Source organism: Lissotriton vulgaris, chromosome 4_1 (assembly GCF_964263255.1).
Source record: "Lissotriton vulgaris chromosome 4_1, aLisVul1.2, whole genome shotgun sequence".
NCBI lineage: Eukaryota > Metazoa > Chordata > Amphibia > Caudata > Salamandridae > Lissotriton > Lissotriton vulgaris.
In genome coordinates, this window is record NC_141691.1 from 1257092310 (window position 1) to 1257113356 (window position 21047).

General features: G+C 43.2%; 1 protein-coding gene across 1 annotated transcript in view; it reads left to right on the forward strand.

Annotated features, from left to right (window-relative positions):
• LOC147723111 (Y+L amino acid transporter 2-like) overlaps positions 1-21047 on the forward strand; it is a 493050-nt gene that overhangs the window by 210724 nt on the left and 261279 nt on the right. Inside the window, exon 2 of the mRNA XM_086965453.1 lies at positions 12551-13100. Within this exon, the coding sequence (XP_086821579.1) occupies positions 12656-13100 (445 nt within the window). The 5' untranslated portion in view covers positions 12551-12655. The remainder of the gene's footprint in view (positions 1-12550; positions 13101-21047) is intronic.

A 21047-nucleotide genomic window follows, 5' to 3' on the forward strand; every position in this document is an offset into this window, starting at 1 on the left:
CACTGGAGGAGACAGAAGCCCGTGAAGAAAGCACACATGAGATGGAGGAGCAGAAATCCGGAGGAAGAAAGCTTGAGAAAGTTGAAGGATGGAAGGATAGAGAGAAAGATGCAGATAAAGTCAGTGAGGAAGGAAACGATGGGGAGAACGGGATGGACCTAGAGCAAGAAATATGGAGTTAAAAGCCGAGAGGAGGCTAAGAGCTCGTGGCTAACTGAGAACATCTAAGCGGCCGAAAGGGGATAAAGGAGGTGTGAGTGCACGCCTAGGTGAAGGACTGTGCGAGAAGGGAGGGGGAAATGCCAGCAGCAGAGGAGCCTGCAGGCTGTTTAAGGCAGATGGTGTCTGCGCGCACAGGACTGGGCGAGAAGGGAGGGGGAAATGCCAGGAGCAGAGGAGCCTGCAAAAGCGTCAATTACAACCAGTTCCTAAGCCAGTTACAATGAAATAGCTTTTATACACGCTGTGTCTTCTTTAGCAAACAGCCTGCAATTAAAATATACACGCATTAAAAGGCAAACATACGCATAGGAGGGACATAACAAGATAGTGCATAAACATGTAGGAAATATAAGTAAGCAGGTGCGGAAACGCGAATTATAAGCAGTTAACCCAAAAAATGTGGGCACATTCAACAGCTACAGGGAAGCTGACTGTAACTGTCACGCTCCACAGGGAGAATAATAGTTTTGTAGAAATTAACAGTACAATAAGCAGACGCCGTGAGTCGAACATGGTTCAACAGATGTGTTCATTACGCCACATCGTAGATAAAAACTCTAAAAAAAATTGTTTTAAACACACATCAAATATTGTTCTTCACGGTGTCTGCATTTTAATAATCTCTCATTATTTTGAAGATATGTATGCTTAGAAGTGTCTCAGTGAGCTCTGCACCAGTCACTACAGTCGCAAGTTGTACTATATGTACAAAAAACACGTCAACCAGCAGTCAAAATATAGAAGACGCTATACAATGAAACTTTAAGTTACCAGCATTTGTAGATAGCTATTTTTAAGTATTTCAGAAGACGGAATTGAAGCATTTTAGGTGCTTTACTCACCCATTCGACTGGACCTTCACTCCCCTTACCACAGTGCTCTGTTAACACCACTGAGTCAAGTGCGCTTAAGTAACCAGAAGTGCACACGCAGCGCTTTGTAAAGCTCCTTTATGATGAGTAAATAACAGACACACTTTCCGTTCAGTTGTGCGAATCGCACAGACGGGAGCCACGGTGGTTTGATATCTCTGTGTTTGGTTAATGAAAAATTAGTTTGTCCTGTTGCCACCTGAATGACTAATGGCTCTTAAAGGGCTTCCGCCGCCCATAAGCACTGGCAAAGCCAACAGCGCTTAGTTTAATGTGCTAATAATACACGCCAATAGAAGCACGCACACATTTTATGTATATGTATAAACACATTGAAGCCGTGCAGAGGCAGAGGAGAAACGGAGAATGAAGGGTAGAAAGAGAAGGGAGGGGAGAGTCAGCGAGAGAGAATGGAGGAGAGAGAGAGACAGAAAGAATGGAGGAGAGAGAGAGACAGAAAGAAGGGTTTAAAAGACTGGAGGGAGAGAGATTTGAGGAGAGAGTGAAAGAGAATGTAGGGGAAGTGAAAGAATGAGAATGGAGAGCAGAGGGAGGATATCAAGGGTACAACAAGCATCTAGGTTTCTGAAGCTTAGGGGGCGGAGCGGGGAGAGCAGCGATGAGGGAGGGACGTGAAGCAGCAGGGGCCTTTGAAGTGAAGCTAAGCTTCACTTCACGCTGGGGGAAGCTTGTGGGGCGGAGCAGGAAGAGCTGCTGGGGAACAGATGGCTGGCATTTGATGCTGTGCACGCGCATTTTAGGTCAATGCGCTTGTGCATTGACCTAAAAGCGCTCGGGCACAGCACCAAATCGCCAGTTGGGTAAAGTCTGTTTAAGTGCCTATAGTCTTGCTCTGCTCAATGCGCATGCGCATTGAGAGGCGAGACCTAAAAATGAAAAACTATGTGTCATGAACAGTGGTGCAACATTTCTGATAATTCCAGCGTGGTAACGGTTAAGTATATTGTTTATTTTGGGAAATGTCCATCTTCCATATAAATTGTTGTAAACCCTTTAAGACAAGAGCATACTGATTCATCCACCCACAACTCTTTCGCTGTCTTGAGCAAGCTGGAAACAGAAATAGGCTCCCTCGGATGTGCTTGCAGTGACGACAGCAGCATTAAGAAATGGATTGTTTGGCATTTGACCTAAGCAGCATGATTGCAGTTTTTTGCAGCATTTGGGCACCAAACTATTAGGAATTGGTGGTTATTATTGTAGATGGCTCCCATGATTGCAGTGCTCACCGTACACCTGTGTCATACATCACTGCTTCCCATGATTGCAGTGCTCACTGCACACATGTGTCATATACTAGTGCCCTCAATGGTGGTCTCACAGAGCACCACAACCCCTAGGTCCTCAGGCAGGATCATGCACCCCATAAGATGCAGAGCATCTCAATGCACATGCCACGTCACAGACCCTTCACATGCTTGCCCCTTAGCTTCCCCAATACCATGTCAAGGTCTTCAATAATGGAGGATGCCCCCTCACCCAGGTTTTGCCCTCTCCTTCACTGGCTCAACATCTCTGAGATGGCCTGAGCTACAAAGACAGCAATATGCAGACAACTAAGTTCAAAGTTCTTCTAGGCTGGTTAAAAATATTTCAAACGTTATTCCACTATCAGCATGAGCAATGTCTTCCCAGTTTGGTAAGCACAAGTTACGCTGCCATGAAATGAAACAAGTGTCACTGACAGGTTCCTGAAGCAGTGTTTAGCATCACTCAATGCCTGTCCCAAAGTCTGGGACCAGGGCTGCCTTCAGCCTCCTTCAATGTGTCTGCCTGGCATCCTAAGGGACAGGGCAGTCGCAAGAAGCGAGGAGGGCAGGGCAAGGGGACAGTGTGGGACAGCATGACTAATAGAGCAGAGGCAGGGCAAGGGGGCAGTGAGAGACAGCATGACAAAAAAGGCAGGGCAGAGGTGACGCAAGAGCTGAGGAAGGCGGGCCAAGGAAACAGTGGGAGCTAGCACAACTAACAGGGTAGAGGTGACGCAAGAGCTGAGGGGGGCGAGGCAAGGGGACAGTGAGAGACAGCACGACTAACAGGGCAGAGGTGACGCAAGAGCTGAGGGAGGCGGAGCAAGGGGACAGTGAGAGACAGCACGACTAACAGGACCAAGATGGCTTACAGAGAGGAGGCAGGGCAAGGGGACAGTGAGAGACAGCACGACAAACAGAGCAGAGGCAGGGCAAGGTGATAGTGAGAAACAGCATGACAAACAGGGCAGGGCAGAGGTGACGCAAGTGCGAAGGAAGACAGACCAAGGGGACAGTGGGAGATAGCACAATTAACAGGGCACAGGTGACGCAAGAGCTGAGGGGGCGGGGCAAGGGGACAGTGAGAGACAGCAGGACTAACAAGACCAAGATGGCTTACAGAGAGGAGGCAGGGAAAGGGAGCAGTGAAAGACAGCACGACCAACAGGGCAGAAATGGCTTACTACGCTGTGTTGAGAAAGCTAAACACACAAGATGATGGACGGAATGTTGCACAATGGCAAAACATTCACCCCCAGTCACAGATCTGGGTTTAATCCATCGTTATTTTGCTCACCAAGCCACCCCAGTTCAGACATGGCCATATGCAAATCAGTCTTGACCCTGTGCCTCATAGGACCAGTCCTGACCGAAACTGCCAAGCCATGTCTTCCCTGGACCGGAATCAAGCATCCTGGGATCGGTTTCTGGCTATCAGCCTTCATCAGCCATGATAGCTTGACTCCAGTGGCCTAGTGAGCACGGGACCCACATCTGGGCATACTTTTCCCACAAAGAGGTGAAGAGCAAAACACACAAGATGATGGACGGAATGTTGCACAATGGCAAAACATTCACCCCAGTCACAGATCTTTATTATTTTGCTCACCAAGTCACCCCAGTTCAGACATGAACTGGGGTGGTGTGGTGAGCAAAGAAACGATGGATTTAGGCCCAGATCACTGTACTGGGGTGAATGTATGACATTGGTCTGCATTCTGTCCATCAACTGTTGTTTTTGCATTTGTCACCCGAGTGGGACGGGTACGCTCAGACGTGAGTCCCGTTCTCTCCACACCACTGGAGTCATGCTATCCTGGCCCAAAAGGGCGGCCACCTTAGTGTCACATTCTTGTTTTTGGGACCACCGGGGAGTCCCTAAAGTTCGGCACAGATTCCACATCACTTCCGGCGCATCGGAGGGTTGGGGCGAGGTAGTTATACCTGCCCCCACCCATCCAACCGTCCTTTTGGTTCCTCCTGGTCCCGCTGTCATCCCTACCAAAAAAATTAAAATGTGTTCTTGTGTAATGTAACTAGTGCTCATATAAAGCGCTCCAATACATTTAGGTCGGGTTTGCGCCATATACAATGTTATTTTTTTACATATTTCATTTTTTTGCGACCACAGACTTCTGAGGCGCACCAGCATTTTTGAAGGAACAGTTAACAGGAGTTTTATTATGTAGAGAAGAGGGGACAGATTTATGGAGAATCCTGTCTTTGCATTGTAAAATACAGAAGTAGAACGGGGACAGTGCGGCGACAAAGCACAGATCCATGAAGCCTTACAATGGTTATTCAAATTTCAGGCTCCGGGCTCCTTTTGTGCACATTTCTCACCGTTGGGTAATTGTATTTTTTCTATAACCCTACCAAGGTTCTGCATTTCAGTTCAAGCTAATGGAATGGCACCCCATGCTGCTTGGCCTGCAGCTCAGACATCCGCTGCTTCCTGATTGCCTCTAGTTCCTCGACCTCCTTTCTCACTACGGAAGGGAGGCTGTTTGTACTTGTGCAGTACTACTGCCCTAACAACGCTACAAAACCTGCAGCACAGAGTCACCATGCCTGTACAGATTGAATCTGCCCCTAAACACGCAGTCCTTCGTAGATGAGCGACTCAGTGACCTGGAACAAGCAGTACTGCATGTAACAGAATAAAAGCGACGACTAGAACTATACACTAAAAATGAACACGCTGGGGGCACAAGATGGACTGATAAGCAAAGACTGCAGCAGGGGACGCTGGCAAACCTACCTGAACTTTGACGCATGGAACCCTGCGGTCATCAGATTCAAGAGAAGTTAGAAAGAAGCCTGAGTCTCTTTTAACAGCCATATTTGAATGATGGTAACTTACAGGGGTGACTTACAGGGTAGGGTGAGCACGTTTTGTGTCAGTCCTATAACATGAGCTGAACCAAAAGAATCAAATAGTGCGCTGAAACACATAAATGGGCAGATGTGAGAGCCTACAAGTAACAGGGCCAGTAGCCCTGAGTGGGAACAATACACCAAGATGCGGACAATTGTAAGTGATGCACCACTGAAAAACAAGGATTTTCGAAGGGTGCACAAAGGAACAAATCAGAAACGATGGGTGTGCTCTTACCCCAGACGCTTGATACAGCAGTTCTCGCACAGCAGTGCATGCTCGCCGACTCTAGGCTCGCCCTGTGGCTCACTTCCTCTCCCCTATTTCTTCCCTAAGCCTCCGAAGACGTGCAGCGGACGAGTGCAGCGGGCGCACCTAATGCGCGCCGAAGGAGCGCCAAAGGAAAGCCCGTCTGCTTCCGTCAGCGTCCCGGAGGCGCCAGGTGCTGGCCCGGCAGATGGATCCCTAGCCACTACTTCTGGTATTGTGCATAGGTATGATTCAAGTTTTTTAAAAAGTCTAAGGGGAAATACTGGATGTTGCTGTCCTGTGCTCCCGCTGCATTAGTTGTGGTTGGATTCTTTACAACGTACCATCTAGTAAGGGCATCCCGTGCTCTTCAGACCCCTCCAATTCTGAGATGACCAGGGAAAGCCATCAAAAAAACTACTCCTGCATGCTACTCAACACGCGGTCTCTGGGTAAACATGCCCTCGATCTCTTTAATCTATTAACCGAGTCCAACACTGCTTGCCTATTTTTGACAGAGACCTGGCTCGGAGATTCATCTAGTCCTGACATATCCAATGCTCTCCCTCAAAATTATTATATAGTGAGGAAAGACCGAGCTGCAGGCAAGGGAGGAGGAGTCGCAATTGTGGTGGACAGCCGCTACTCTTGTTCAGTCGTCACTACGGAGGATATTCATGGGGTGGAGTCACTTGGCTTTTGTCTGTCGTTTTCACCCCATCATTCGTGCGCCGGATTATTGCTATATAGACCGCCCGGCCATGTTGGTTCCTTTCACGACGAACTTCACACAGCTACCTCCCCAATATTTATGAAATTTAAGCACTGTCTGTTTCTGGGTGATTTTAACATCCATATGGATGTTGCAGATGCAGCAGACACCATAAAACTTCAGGACGTTACAAGTCCATTTGGTCTGTCTCCTTTCATTTCCACAGCTACACACAATAAAGGTCATATCCTGGATCAAATTTTTTCAACAATTCCCATCACTTCTTCCCCCCTCTACCCTTGACGTGGTCTGATCACTACTTACTGAACTTTGACATCCTGCGTGTGACTAAAGCGGCCAGTACTGGCTCTTGCTCGCAGCCTACTGCCACTCGTTCTTAGCATCGTGTCTCTGCTGATATGCTGGAGCAGTCTTTTGCTATGCATCCAATCGCATCTAACGGGTGATCTGGCCAGTGACTTAGCTCTCTTTCAGTCATGGCTCACACAGCGTCTTGACGAGTTAGCACCTTTCTTTATTCGGTCCGAAAGAAATTTGCGTGCTTCTGCACCTTAGTTCACCCCTGCGCTACACAATAGTAGAAGGCTTTGTAAGAAAGCCGAGAGAGCTTGGCATAAAAACTATGATGCCTCATTAAAAGAGGTATACAAGGAACTTATCAAAATTTACCATAAGGATATAGTTACAGAGAAAAAATCTCATTTTTCTAAAAGAATCGAATCAGCAGCCAATATTAGCAAAGACATTTTTACAATAGTTAAGGAATTCACCTCCCCCGCTTCTTTAATATCTAAATTTTCACCCACGGAACTTTGGATCAAACAACTGGACAGTTTTTTTGCCAATAAAATCAAAAGCATTCAGGCCTCTTTCACGTCAATTGGCTCAATAAGTGACTCTGGTTTAAATCTCCCCGCACTTCCTTCTCTCCCCGAGAGCCATACACTCTCATTTTTTCCTCCCCTCTCTCCACAAGCATCACTGGACTTACTATCTAAATTAAAGTCTGTCTCTCCATCGGATCCTTGTCCTGTGAAGTTCTTGGCCAAGATGGCACACATTATCAATCCTATCATTAATCCGGTTCTCAATTCCTCTCTGAAAACCAAGTACTTGGAAAATAGCTCATATCCTTCCCCTACTGAAAAAACCTAATTTGGAACTCCTCGCCCATTCTAATTATAGACCTATTTTGTTACTCCCTGCTTTTGCTAAAATTGTGGAAAAACATGTCCATTCCTCCCTCTCGAATTTTCTCGAAACCCGTGATATCTTCCTTCACACTCAATCCAGGTTCCGCTCGAACTTGAGCACGGAGACGGCGTTGCTGGAGGTTACCAAGTCTATTAAGGAGGTCTTGGACAACGGAGGGAATGCGATGTTGGTTCTACTCGATCTTTCAGCGGCTTTTGATACCGTCCCTCACAGTCTTCTTCTTTCAAGATTCCAGGAGATTGGTCTGAGAGGGACGGTATTCAATTGGTTCGAACCTTTTCTATCTGGTCGCCAACAATCAATTTGGGCCCCTCCATTCTCAGCTTTAGTTCCTCCGTTGGAGGTGGGGGTCCCACAGGGATCGATTTTGAGCCCCGCTCGTTTTAATATTTACATGTCTCTCTTGGCTGATTTGGTTGAATCTCATGGAGCCCGGATTGTTTCCTACGCCGACGATATTCAGCTTCTATTCACTTGCAATAAGAACACAGACTTCGCCGGCGATAACATCATGAGCTGCCTTGAAGCTGTTTTCTCGTGGTTCCAACTGAATCATCTTAGATGCAACTCTGATAAATCAGAGGTCCTTTGTTTCGGCTGTTCCGCTGACGCGAAATGGAAATCTTGGTGGCCCGCCGATATGTATCCTCCATCGTCTGCTACTTCTATGGTGAAAAATATGGGTGTTAAAATTGACAATGGCCTGACCCTTAAACCCCAGATTCTCAGTGTAGTTGGCCAATGTTTCGGCCTTCTAAAAACTCTTAGGAAATTTCTTCCCTTTTTGTCACATGCCCACAGGAGGATTACGGTACAGGCTCTGATCGGCTCACGGTTGGACTATGCCAATATACTTTATCTAGGCCTCCCGGAATATCTCCTCACCCGTCTACAATCTGTTCAAAACTCAGCAGCAAGGGCCATTTTTGGCCTCAGCAGAAAGGTCTAATACCTCTGCTCTTTTGAATTCGCTCCATTGGTTGCCGGTGCGCAAACGCATTCATTTTAAGACTCTCATCACGGCGTTTAAATCTCTTCACGGCACTGGCGCCTTCTATTTAAGGAGAAGAGTGCATTTCTATTTTCCTTCTAGATCTTTACGATCCGCCTCTCAAGCGCTGGCTATTGTTCCTGCAACCAAACGAGCGCGCATTGGAGGACGCTCATACAGACTTTTGGCGCCTCAACTGTGGAACAAACTGCCTCTTTCCCTCAGGAAACTAGACAACCTACTCTCCTTTAGGAAAGAGCTTAAGACCTGGTTGTTTGGACAGTAGTTCTCCTGCTTTTTGGCACAGCCTCTGCAGGTCTGTATAGCGCCGGGAGACTCTGCCCGAGTAGCTGAGCGCTTTATAAGACCACCCATAACATAACATAACATAACATGACATAACATAACATAACATAACATAACATAACATAACATAAAATAACATAACATAACAATTACGTGAAACGCGATTTTACCGCAAAATTGGCCAAGGTGCGCGAAGCCCGAAATTTCATGTCCGGTGCTGCGAAAAATAAACAAACGTTTTGCTTCCCTGATTTTTTTTTTTTTATTACCTCCCAGCTCGGAAAACAATATGCCATGTGTCATTCCTAGGCAGCAGAACGGTCTATCCTTTCATAGCTTGCATACCCACAAAGATGTGCCCTAAATCATATAAAGTGGCCTTCCTCTGCTCTGCCTCCTCCTCCCTGTTTCTGGAGTTGCCTCGGGGAATGGGGACAGCGAGAACTCCAGGCCTGTATCAATATTTTCTTAAGAGTTTTCAGAAGATCTTTTCACATTTAATAACATAGTGCTATTTTTTTACTTTTTTTTTTAAATTCCTCACTTTACCCAATCCTGTAGCCACTGGAGGAGTACTAAAAAAATCAAATATAGCATAACCCAGTACAGTTGAAAAGCTTTTGCTCTTCTTCCGGAAACTTTAAGAAAATAACAACACAATGCTATTAGTAAGTGTCAAGTCAGTGTTCATTCTTTCCCTATAGGTGGCCTGGATTCTTATTATAGATGGGGCAACATTATAGATTATATCAAGCATCTTAGAGGTTGTTGCACAGTACACATTCTGAATTCATATATTTGAAGGTGTTCTCATATGGGGTAATGAACAAAATGGAGTCTCAGTCAAATAGAGCATTTGCCCAAAATACCACCATTTAGTCAAGTAGGTAGCTGGGATTGATCTCAGATTTTTTTAAAGTTTCATTCTGTGCAATTCAACAAAATTTCCATTTTTGTGCCGCAAAAATCCCTAAACCATGTTGCAATATCCAGGGGAGTCTGACTAATGGGACCCACGAGAATAGTCTCAGCGTTTAGGCTGGTAGGGTACAGAGAGTACTGTTGCATTCAGAAATTAACTTGCTTAAGGCAGCCGGCAACAAAGTCACGTCATAATTTAAGATAGCCCAGAAGGCTGTGCAGTTGAGCAGAGACTCGCTACACCCAACGCTCATTAAGTTGGCCGAGTGTCCCTTACAAACGCTTAATTCATTTCAGTTTCTCTGATGACTATTACTCCAGCGCAGGTTGAAGTAACCTATTAATGTGCACCTGAAGTAGGTTTACATTACTATCATCGCTCTGAGGGGCTTAGGAATGTTATCATGCCTATTTACAGGTTCCTGCCTCCGGACTCATTTAAAGGATGCTGATTGAACATGGCTCAAGTGCCTAGAGAAGACTGTGTCAGTCATTTAGATGTTGGTGGCCGACAGGCCAACTTATCACATGTGCAAAGCTGCTCACCTCCTCCTTCAACATTTAGAGATATCCACACTATATCCGTGGATACTTTTTATCACAGGTTAAAGTTAAGCAGGCTGCCATACTTTTTTGGTGCATCCATCTTTTTGATTTGGTTTTTAGAAGCAAACCTCCAGAGCTGGGTGTGTTTCTGAAGGGCAGAATAGCAATGGCCCTGACTTTCTGTGCATGTTAGGCCATTCTTTGGTTTCTCTGCCTGATTGTTAGATTGTCAACAGTTTTAATACCAGCAAGTAAAGATAAATGCTTGTTTTTGCACATGGTGGGTATGCTTGTTGTCTGGGGCACACTACTTGTATGGGAAAAGGGGAGGTAAGGCTCTTGATTGAGAATAAATGGAGGCTGCTTGCTTTGTCATGTCTTTCATTGACTCCGTTTGGGACAAATGAATCTTAGATGACCAGTAGGTGTCTGGCAAGCATTTACTGAAAAGCTTAGTAGGATTCCCACAGACTTCCAGTAGGCGCCAGTAAAGGAGTTACTGACTCCATCAGGTAAACGCATGTACCAAGGACCTGATGTTTTCCTCAGGCTTCAACCTGCAATCCTCTGTTATCTCTGCCTCTGGACTTACTGGTTGCACCAATATCGGTAACTCGCGTGGGAGAGTTACTGGGGGCTTGAGAGGGCACCTATAATGAGGTCCAGCTTGTGCTAGCCATCTTTAAAAGTCTGAAAATATCCATATGGGAACAACAGTGCAAACTAACGCTTGTGATTGTCTAGATACATGAAGAAGAACCTGACTGGAAAGATAGTGACATATAACAAGAATTGGTAAATGCATGAGGTTTTGCCTATGTTATTAATAATAACCTGTTTTTGTTGTAAGTTGTAGCTTGCTGAGTAGTTGTACAATATAAGTTACAGAGTCTAGTATATGACTTGTTTATGTACAAAAAGGCTTGTGCTGTTACAAGTAGTATAATGCGGGTAAGCAATAGCAACATTTAGGAAAATGCAACGAAAGAGAGAAATAATAGAATGAATTGATGTAATAGCAATATTATGTGTTTGACAAATTTTGGGCCCAGTGCCACTGCACCTGCTGCACCATTCAAATCAAGACCATGTTGTCTGCAAGGAAACTGCACTTCTGATATAGCAATGTTATATGTTTAGTGGATTGCCTTGAGCTTTTGGTCTTGGTGTCATTGCACCTGCTGCACCACTGAAATCATGACCTTGTTGTCTGCAAGGTCAGTGTATTGTGACTGCATGTTTAGTTTTAACATTATAGCAATAAACTGGGTTTAATGGGGTCCCGAGAGCTTTTGGCATCAGTGCCACTGCAACTGCTGCACCATTCAAATCAAGTCTCTTTTAACTGCAAGGTAACTACAACTGTGACTGCCTGTTTAGTAGTCAAATATAGCAACATTATGTGTTTAGATGAGTTTTGACACTTTTTGGGCCCGGTGCTACTGCACCTGCTGCAACATTCAAATCATTACCCTGTTGTCTGCAAAGTAACTGCACTTGTAGATGCCTGTTTAGTAGTAAAATATAGCCTAGCTCTTGTGTATTAACTTTATTTTTAATGTGCAATGTTTATTACAACATTTAGAATTTGATCAGAATGACCAGTTTAAGTTGAAAAAATCAATCCGGTAATCCCTGCAGTGTGCAAAGAAAGGTACTGAGGCATGAACAGGAAATCTCACAGACTTCTAAGACTAAAGCATCTATTTTACACAACTAAGTAATAAAAAGCAAGCATTCCAGCATAATGTTAGAACCTGTCTGCCTTCTCTGTGGGAAGAGATCTTATCTTGACAGTTTGAGTAGAAGTATCATAAATCTGTGCAGCCAGGGGAGGTTACCCAACATTTTTAATACACAACAGCGAATTAACACAGTAATCCAGAAATGGGAACTGAAAAGAGCCCTCTTTTAAGATATGTTAAATACAAAAGATTTCACAAGCGCATTGCAGGAGGAACCTAAAATGGTTAGGAAGCCAACTTTAGCTTATAGACAAAATAACAGTGAGAACTATACAAATACCTCGAACATAAATACATCAGTAAAAATTGCCACAGAATAGGTTGATGAACTCTTAAAGTGAACTACGTTTTACAGCTGGAATTGGTCAGTGTCTTGGAAATGATGCTTTCAGTAAGAAACGCTAAAACCTGATTATTCAGACTTTCAGTGCTTGAAAGCACTTTGAACTAGTAAATATTTCAAATAACTTTTTTGGGGGAAAGCTCAATTTTTGGAGGGTCCGGTATGAAACTAGGTTTCTATGATTTGGAAGAATTGTGGAATGGAGCACAAAGTGGGTTTTTTCATGTTGTTTGATTTCTTCTTCTTTCTTCTTTGCAGATCACTGATCGTTTTTTCTTTCCTGCCTGCTACCCTCTGTACCTATGAGCTTCTGGTTTCTTATGCAACACATAGCGCTGGATTACAACACAGGAAAAAAGGAAAATGCCAGAGAACACTGATAGCTGTTCGGCTCACTCGGTTCATCTTAGAAAGGAGATCTCGTTTCTGCGTGGGGTGTGCCTGCTTTTAGGAAACACCATTGGAGCTGCTATTTTTATTTCTCCAAAGGGAGTTCTTCTGCACAGCAGTTCCTATGGGCTTTCGCTTATCATGTGGACAATTGGTGGGATATTTTCTGTGATCGGATCCCTTTGTTATGCAGAGCTAGGAACAACAATTACCAAATCTGGATCCAGCTATATTTATGTATTTGAGTCGTTTGGAGGATTTATGGCCTTTTTGAACCTGTGGACCAGTCTGATAATCAGCTATCCTGCCAGACAAGCCATTTTGGCCCTCACGTTTTCCAACTACTTGATGGGGCCGTTCTATTCATCCTGCCCCCTCCCCTCAGCTGCCGTTTACCTTGTGGCTGTGGCATGTATTGGTAAGTGCTTTCAAATCCAGTTTTCAACCATAATGCACTAATGGTGAAGGAAACAATGGGCCTTATTTACAAGGCCATTCTGCCGTTGGTGTGTCCCTTTTATGGATGCACCAGTGGCACAATATGTCTGCCCATATTTACAAGGCCACATAAAGTCTCCTTGTGTGGCTGTTCATGGCCTTGAAAATACGGGCTACTTTAAAGCATTACTCAGCGTGAAAAGGGTGTTCCATGGGTGCTTCTGTGGGTGTTAATTATTGTTTTTGTACAAGAAGGAGTCCCTTCTTACATAACAAAAATCATCCCTGCAACGCAGGCTCCCTTGCACCATGGAGTCTTCAGTGGAAAGGACTGCAACTTCCGAGGTTCAGGTTGTCAAGAGCAAACATGTGGAAAACTGTTCGAACAAATCATCGTTTTCCTCATCGATGAATTCAAATTTCAGAAAAGATGTTGTTTGTTTTAAGTGTGGTTTTCCTGGCCATGTTGCAACAGATAAAATATGTCCTGCAATTGGACAACTCTGCAATTATTGCAGATCTAGAGGTCACTTTGCTAGAATGTGCAAAAGTCGAAACAGACCTAGATATTCTTCCTCTGACCCTAGACGTACCAAACCTTCAGTTGTCCAAGAAGTGTATAGTGATAATGAAGAGTGTGAGGACCTTCTAGCTGTGTATGAGATTGGAGAGGAAAAAAAGGATGCACCTTTTTGTATGTTACAGATTGGCTCTAAATGTATAAAAGTCATGGCTGATTCTGGTGCTAAGCACACTTTATTAGGTGATGAGGTTATGGAAGAGTTTCCAGATGTATCTTTGCTTCCTTCTGACATAAGGTTGCTTGGATATTGTAAAAAACCAACTGATGTGCTTGGGTATTTTTCCTCTGCTCTATCTTTTAAAGGTAAATCCATTGTATCTAAAGTCAATATACTAGGCATGTTTTCAGCATAATGTTTGTGACTTAGGTGCTTGGATTTGCGTGATCAGTGTGGACTGAATTTCATGCAGAAGTGGTGACATTTCTATAGTTTATACTGAGTGAGGATTGAAATGCGTGTCGCAGTGACGACGTTAAAAAGGAGTTGGTTGAATTGATGCCGATTTATGGTGCTTAGTACAGCTTCGTCATGACATAGTGAATTATTGCAGTGATTCAACGGAGAAAAGACAAGTGAGTATGATAAAAACCAGTCAGCATATTAAAAGACGATTACACTGTTGAAGGAAAAATCTTTGAGCACGGAGCAATCAAATTTGAGAGAAAATATTTTTCTAACTGTAATAGTGCAAATCCAAGCACCTAAGTCACAAACATTATGCTGAAAACATGCCTAGTATATTGTTGTCAAATGTGGTTAAAATTCTTCCTTTTCATTTTTATCCCCCCTTTTTTCTTCCCTTCTTCCTTTTTTGTATGTAAAGAATTGTTAAAAAGGTGTGATACATTATTATCAAGACAGCAATGCATTATTTGTTTGTCCTGAAGATGATGCCCTAAATTTAATGTTGGCATCGAAACGTCGTCGACACCCAAACACCCTATGCACCAGACTCAAGCTATAACACATTGTGCAATGGTGTTAAATGATTAATTTGTGTCTGTCTATACTGAGTACAAGTGTACAGACCCATTCTGGCTTGCCTTTTGGCCAATTGTGTGTTCATTGTTCTGTCTTGTGTTCTGTGGGTCACGGCTGTGCCCACTTGTCATTTGAATGTTTTATTTGATACTACTTTTGGAAAATACTATGAAAATAAATTCTTGTCCGGCTGGACAAAAGACATACATTCTATTCTAGTGTATGGTTATCTATCACACTGAATTCCCCCTGAATAGGGACCACTGTTCTCTATAACATGTCTTATTTCTTAAGCCCGCCTGGCATGTTGAGAGAATATCATTCTCTGTTATCCAGTTGCTTAATGTATTCAGTATCTGCTTTTTATAGACTTTTCGGAGGATGTCAATTAGGCCCATAGGCCTGTAATTGTCTGAATCTTCCTTGCTGCCTTTCTTGTGGATGGGGACAATTTCGTTCCCCTTCCATGATTTTGGGATTGGCACTCCTGACGTCACTGCGTTGCTTAATAAATTGACACACGGTGGCCATATTTTGAAGTTGTGCTTCAAAATTTCCCTGGGTATTTTGTCAGGTCCTTGGGCCTTACCTGATTTGATGAAATCTATAGCTGCCTTTGACTCTTTTTTGCTAAAATGAAGGGTCGGTTCAAGCAGTTTGTGGGATGGAGCCTCAAGGGGTTCCGGAAAATTTGTGTGAGACTCAGGGGCCCTAGAGATAATTCAGATAAGTGTCTGCACCAGGTGCATGGGTCCAGGTAATGGTCTATATTAGTCCTGCCTTTTTAGCATCCATGCGCTATTATTCTTCAAAAAGTGTCCTGGTCTATAGTTCTGGAAGCAGTGATAAGATCGTCCCAATTGCCACTTTTAATACCTTTTTATATTATGCCCTAAGTTGCCTTATCTGTGCCACGGTTATGGTCTTGAGTGCCACTATTAGTCTTTTCTTAGATAGTGAACACTCATTATTATACCAAAGGGTGTTCGATAAGCTCATAGGAGCACCTGGCTTGGGACCTGTTTTTTGAGGCTTAGTCAGAAAAACTTTCATGCTCTCAACCAAGTAGTGATGGATTTGTACTATCGGTATAGCATCCAGGCGTCCATTGCTATAGGGGATAAACGAAGCATTATGGAAGGCATTATAGATGCAAGTTAGGGACTCAATTCTTTTGACAATAATAGACCATTTAACAGACCTGTGATTATTGCTGATCGACAGCTGTGTAAACATATTCACAGTGGCAGCAGCTTGAGCTTCAATCAGCCTTCCGGTCATAGATAAACACAATGGAAAATGATCTCTCTCTCCTCTGGTGTCCACCCTGAAATCATTCAGATAGCACGTGCAGCGCTCTCCATGATGTAGTCTATTTTAGACCTGGTAGCACCCCTTTTGAAAGTATGGGCACATAGACTATCCAAAAGAAACTGACCATTGCAAGATCTCAACCCTCGTTCAATGGTAAGGTGGGCTAGTTACATAACTTCTGTTGTACACAAAACTGGGGAAATTATACCTAAAGAGGCAATTCCTCTGGCCAGGTCTTCATCCTCTTACATTGATTCTAGCCCTGATACAGGCTCAAATCTTCAATTAATATCACCACCAATAAAAACAACTCCCTCTGGTTGCATAAAGTCAAAGACTCGATCTAACAGATGCATCACTGAAGACTCCACAGTGGATAATCTTGTCTTATATAAACATTGAAAACATAAGTCCATTCTGTTGGATGTTCTTAGCTTCAGTCTTCATATCTGGTGAGGGAATTTTCATGAAATCTATAGTAATGTTTAGATTGATCTTTACCCATATAACCAACCCACCAGAGGGCCTTACATTTTTAGAGGGTATTCCACCAACACTAAAAGGCATACATCTCAGTTTATGTGGAGGCTCTATCAGCTAAGTTCCGTGGAGCAGACAAAGATCAAATTTCCCCATGTATTCCTGCCAATCTGGGTCTGCAAGTTTTTGTTTTAGGCCCGCTATATTCCAAGAGACCATCAAATCATTGGGTGCTTGTATCTCAGGGTTTGAGTCAGGGCTAAACTTGGGTTGAGTATTTCTATTGCCCGTTGACCCCTTGAGAGATTGGTGTGGGTCCACTATTAGCGCTATTTGTGACCCATCTATGCGAGGGGTTGCCTGACTCCTGCCTTGTTCCATGATTATGGTTCTTCTCCAAGATATTCTTGTTCATCATGAATCTTATCATGGGCTCAATTAGTGAGTGGGTACGTAAGTCAAAAGCTATCAGCGCATTGACGATGAACTTGGACCAGAATACTAGCAGTTTGTCATCTAAGTTCCGATCGGTGCTCTGAAGACATTGGGTTTTGGCTATGTCAGATCTTACAACGATAGACATTGGCAGCTATGCCTAATCCAATGTATTACCTTATTCTTTAAGGAATACTCCTCCTCCCAAACACTCTGTTTTAGCTTGGGAACATTTGTTATAAATACTTTGTGAACTCCCCTTATATATCTGTCGTTGTGCATATCTTGATGCTGGGCGGGGGATATCTGTTGTCTATGTATGGCTGAAGTCTTGTCGACGCTCCCGGTTCTAATCTGTAGTTCAAACTTCTGTCTGTGTCTACGGGGTTATGGGTATTGGTTGAGGTGCGAGTGTTTGTGTTCATCCCAAAAATATCCGAGCTCCTTGCCGTAGCTGACCCACCCACCCTCGATTGGCTACTTAGTGCACTTGATCGTTTATCTTTGTTATCTGTTTCAAGCCCTGTGGTTAGGGTTAGGTGGTCTGAGTATTCAATATTGCTATTAAATGCTCCATAAGTGACAAGGTGGGATTATATTTGTGGCCACTGGTTCTGTGGCTACAACCATGGCCTGTTCTTTTTCTCAGCAGTGTACTTTTTGGTGACTCTCTTGTTTCCACTCCAAACATTGCTATGTTGCACTGCTAGATAGCCATTTAAGTTTGTCAGAGCTATTACCTCAGAGAATCAAATCTCAGACGGAGCTCAGTCATTAATTTAGCGTTCTCAACCTTATCTGGGGAGTTAACTACAATTAGAGTTTGGACCACCTTATCTTTGCAACTACTTTTGTTAGACGTATGATTTTGTACCACTCTTTTATTTCTTGTGCTCCCTATACCTTCTAGTGCAACTAATGGTTCGTATCTGTTTGAACAGCTTAGTGATATTATTTCCCCACGTTTACTCCCATTTTAACCAGGATTAATGTGTTGGTATTGGAAGGGTTAGCCTGGGAAGGGTTTTCTACACTGTATTTCCCCGAACAAGGAGGCAGTGAATCCTGTACCCCTTCGTCGCCAGGGGGTTGGTGGACAACAATGTTACGTATAGAAGGTTCTGCACAGTGTGTCCTCTCCTGCTTGTTATAAAAAGTTATCTTTTTTGTACCTACGTTTGCCGCTGTCTTCCCATCAGACAGTATAGACTCTACCTCATCAATTAAATCATCAATTGCGGCTAAATTACAGTTCTCTGCTGCAGTTTTCTTTGTTTTTGATATCTTTGCTACCTTTCCCTTCCCAGACACGGCCTCAGGGGCCTTTCTCTTACCCATTTTGAAAAAAGTGCTCGGAATTACATGTTCACTATTCCTTTTTGCAGTTTGCCCTGCCTCTTCCTGTCGCTGACTGGCACGATGGGCCCACCCTGGCCCCAGGCTTTGGCGCTGCAGGGGGAGAGGCAGCGTTATAAGCGCGATGGTCATGCCACTTTTATGACATCAGTGGTACAACGCAGCACACACAGAAACAGCAAAACAAGGAGACATAAAAAATTTCTCCTCGTTTCGACATGTTATGACCAGGTTTTCCCTGGTCTTAATTGTGGCGCTGCCCCATATTTACACTACCCTTGTAAATATGGGGCAGTGTCAAAATCAATGGGTGTTGTGATCGGAACGCCCCCCGCAACACCCATTTCCCCCCCTTTTAAGCTAAGTATAATGTGTAAGGGTGCCTTATTTATAAGGGGACGTTATGCCATGTTAAGTGGCTAAATGCTACTTGTAAATAAGGCAAAGCCCCTATCGCCACCGGAACGTCGTAAAAAAGGACGTCCCTGTGGCAATAGGGGCTTGTAAATATGCCCTAATATGGTTCATTAAGGAATCCTTAAGAGAAAGGGATGTGCAAAGAAAGCAATCTCAAGGATAGAAATTGAAAATCGAAAAAAAAACATTAGTGAAGAGACTTTCATCCTGATGTTTCCTGAATAAATGCAAATTTATGAAACTGGGACATTTGGTGTGTCAGTTTGTTGTAAGCTCCCAAGTCAGACTGCATTTTGAAAATGGTAAGTTAGCTTGTATGCCTTCAGTCCACATTCAGGATGTCTTTATCTTTCGCAGAGCTTGTGAAAGTAATATTTTCATCTAAACACTAATTTGTTATTACATTGGACAACACAAGCCTGACGCAAACTCTTCAATAGCTACATCTCCAGATTTAACAGTAGACATGTATGGTTAACATGTAGTCTGAGTTGACATATTTTCATACTGCTGGTTTAAGTCAGTTGGATCTCGTATTTGGGAAAATCCCCGCTAGATTTTGCAATGTTGGATAAAAGTGAATGGTCAATATCCTATATAAGCCCCTGTGATTGGCTTAATTGTGCGAACTAATGTCAAAATTGTGTGAAATTACATGTAATTACGCAAAAAGGGCAAAGTAATTTCACTATATATTTCATTGCAAAATGCGTTCTCTCACCAATTTTGACGCATAGAAACAAAAGCACTACAATCCAGAGAAGCTCCCTTTTTGCTGTTCTTGTGCACATTTACTAAAAATGTTGCCACAAATGACAAGTATTTTCTTGAAGTGACATAATGGAGTCTTTTCTGGAATTTAACGTAACAAGTATAACATGAAACTCCTGAAATTCTGAATATTACACAGGTGTAATTTAAATTTCTCCTGGGCCTGTTTTCCACTATTTTGATAATCCATACAGATGTTCATTGTTATCCACCTTACTTCTAAATGCTTGTACAAATGTATTAGAGAAGTGGTTGCCAGTCTAATGAGAGCTACTTCTACTAAACGAAAGTTCTGCTCAGCTACCAACAGATTTTATCACTATTAAATAGTGACCGCATGTTTGAATGGTACAGTATGAACACCGTAGACATGATTAACGGTAGTCACCATCCGATCATTCTAGGCAAGGTCTCCTGATGAAATGCCAGGAAAAAGCTTATCAATATTGTATGTCTCCATATGACTTTTGAGGTAAGTAACATTCAAATCAGTACATGCTCTCTGGCACAAATGACATAACCACAGCAATGAGTCTCCCTAATTTAGCTTGAATTACGATTCAACTTTCAACTTTAAATGTGTTTTGGAAGTTCAAGCTTTTGTCTTCATCAGCATATCTGTTTCTGAAAATACACATATTTGTCTACCACTTTTCATTTTGGGAGAAGAAACTCCATTTCCCAGACTAAAATCCTTTTTTAGAAAAAAAACATAATTTGTGCTTTAAAAAAGGCAGTTTTAATCTTTAGGAAATAGACTGTCCCCAAATATCACCACTTAGTTTTCGAGTACTCGCATGTACTCACATAGTCAAATGCCTCATGTGGACAGATTCTGCTTTAAATGGTTAGTTATTACAATCATAGGCCATGGATTCTCACCATATAAAGTCTGCCATTATACCAGGGGCACCATTGTGCTAAAACCAGACACCATAACTACCAGGATGCCCACCATATATCTGTCATGGCCATTATTAAGCAAAGGGCAGTCACCATTATGTCAGAGATAGCTTCGAGTAGGCCACTCATACTACTAATATGTCAATGATTACTGCCAGCATGCCACAACTAGATCAAGAATGCCCAAAATAGTCAAGGATGACCGTTGTTGAGCAATTATGTCTATTAAACTATGAACAGACACAATTGTGCCAGAGGGGAGCCCATTTTGATAGGGGCTAGAATACAGTTTTAGCGGTCCTTAAAATTGGTGTAGTGACCAGGGAGTGAAACTGTTTATTATAGAGGGACACACACACACAGCATAGCTGCTAAGGTGTGACAATGCTATGTGTGACATTTTCATCATTTCAGTATAATTATGAGTGACTTTTCAGCGACTACGAGTGACACTTTCTCGTGAGCAGAATCAAGCAATGAATATGAGTGAAACATAAATACCAGAAATTATACCCACTTGAGCAACGAGAAACTCTTATGAAATCTTAAAACTGCTGTAAAGCATCAGGAATGGAAGGCCACTAACAGGAGACAGACAGCATGATTGTAATTCTCAGCAACAGAGGGCAGGCAGGCACTACAGCTACTCAGAAGATGATCTCATTAACCTGATCGTTCATGACTGC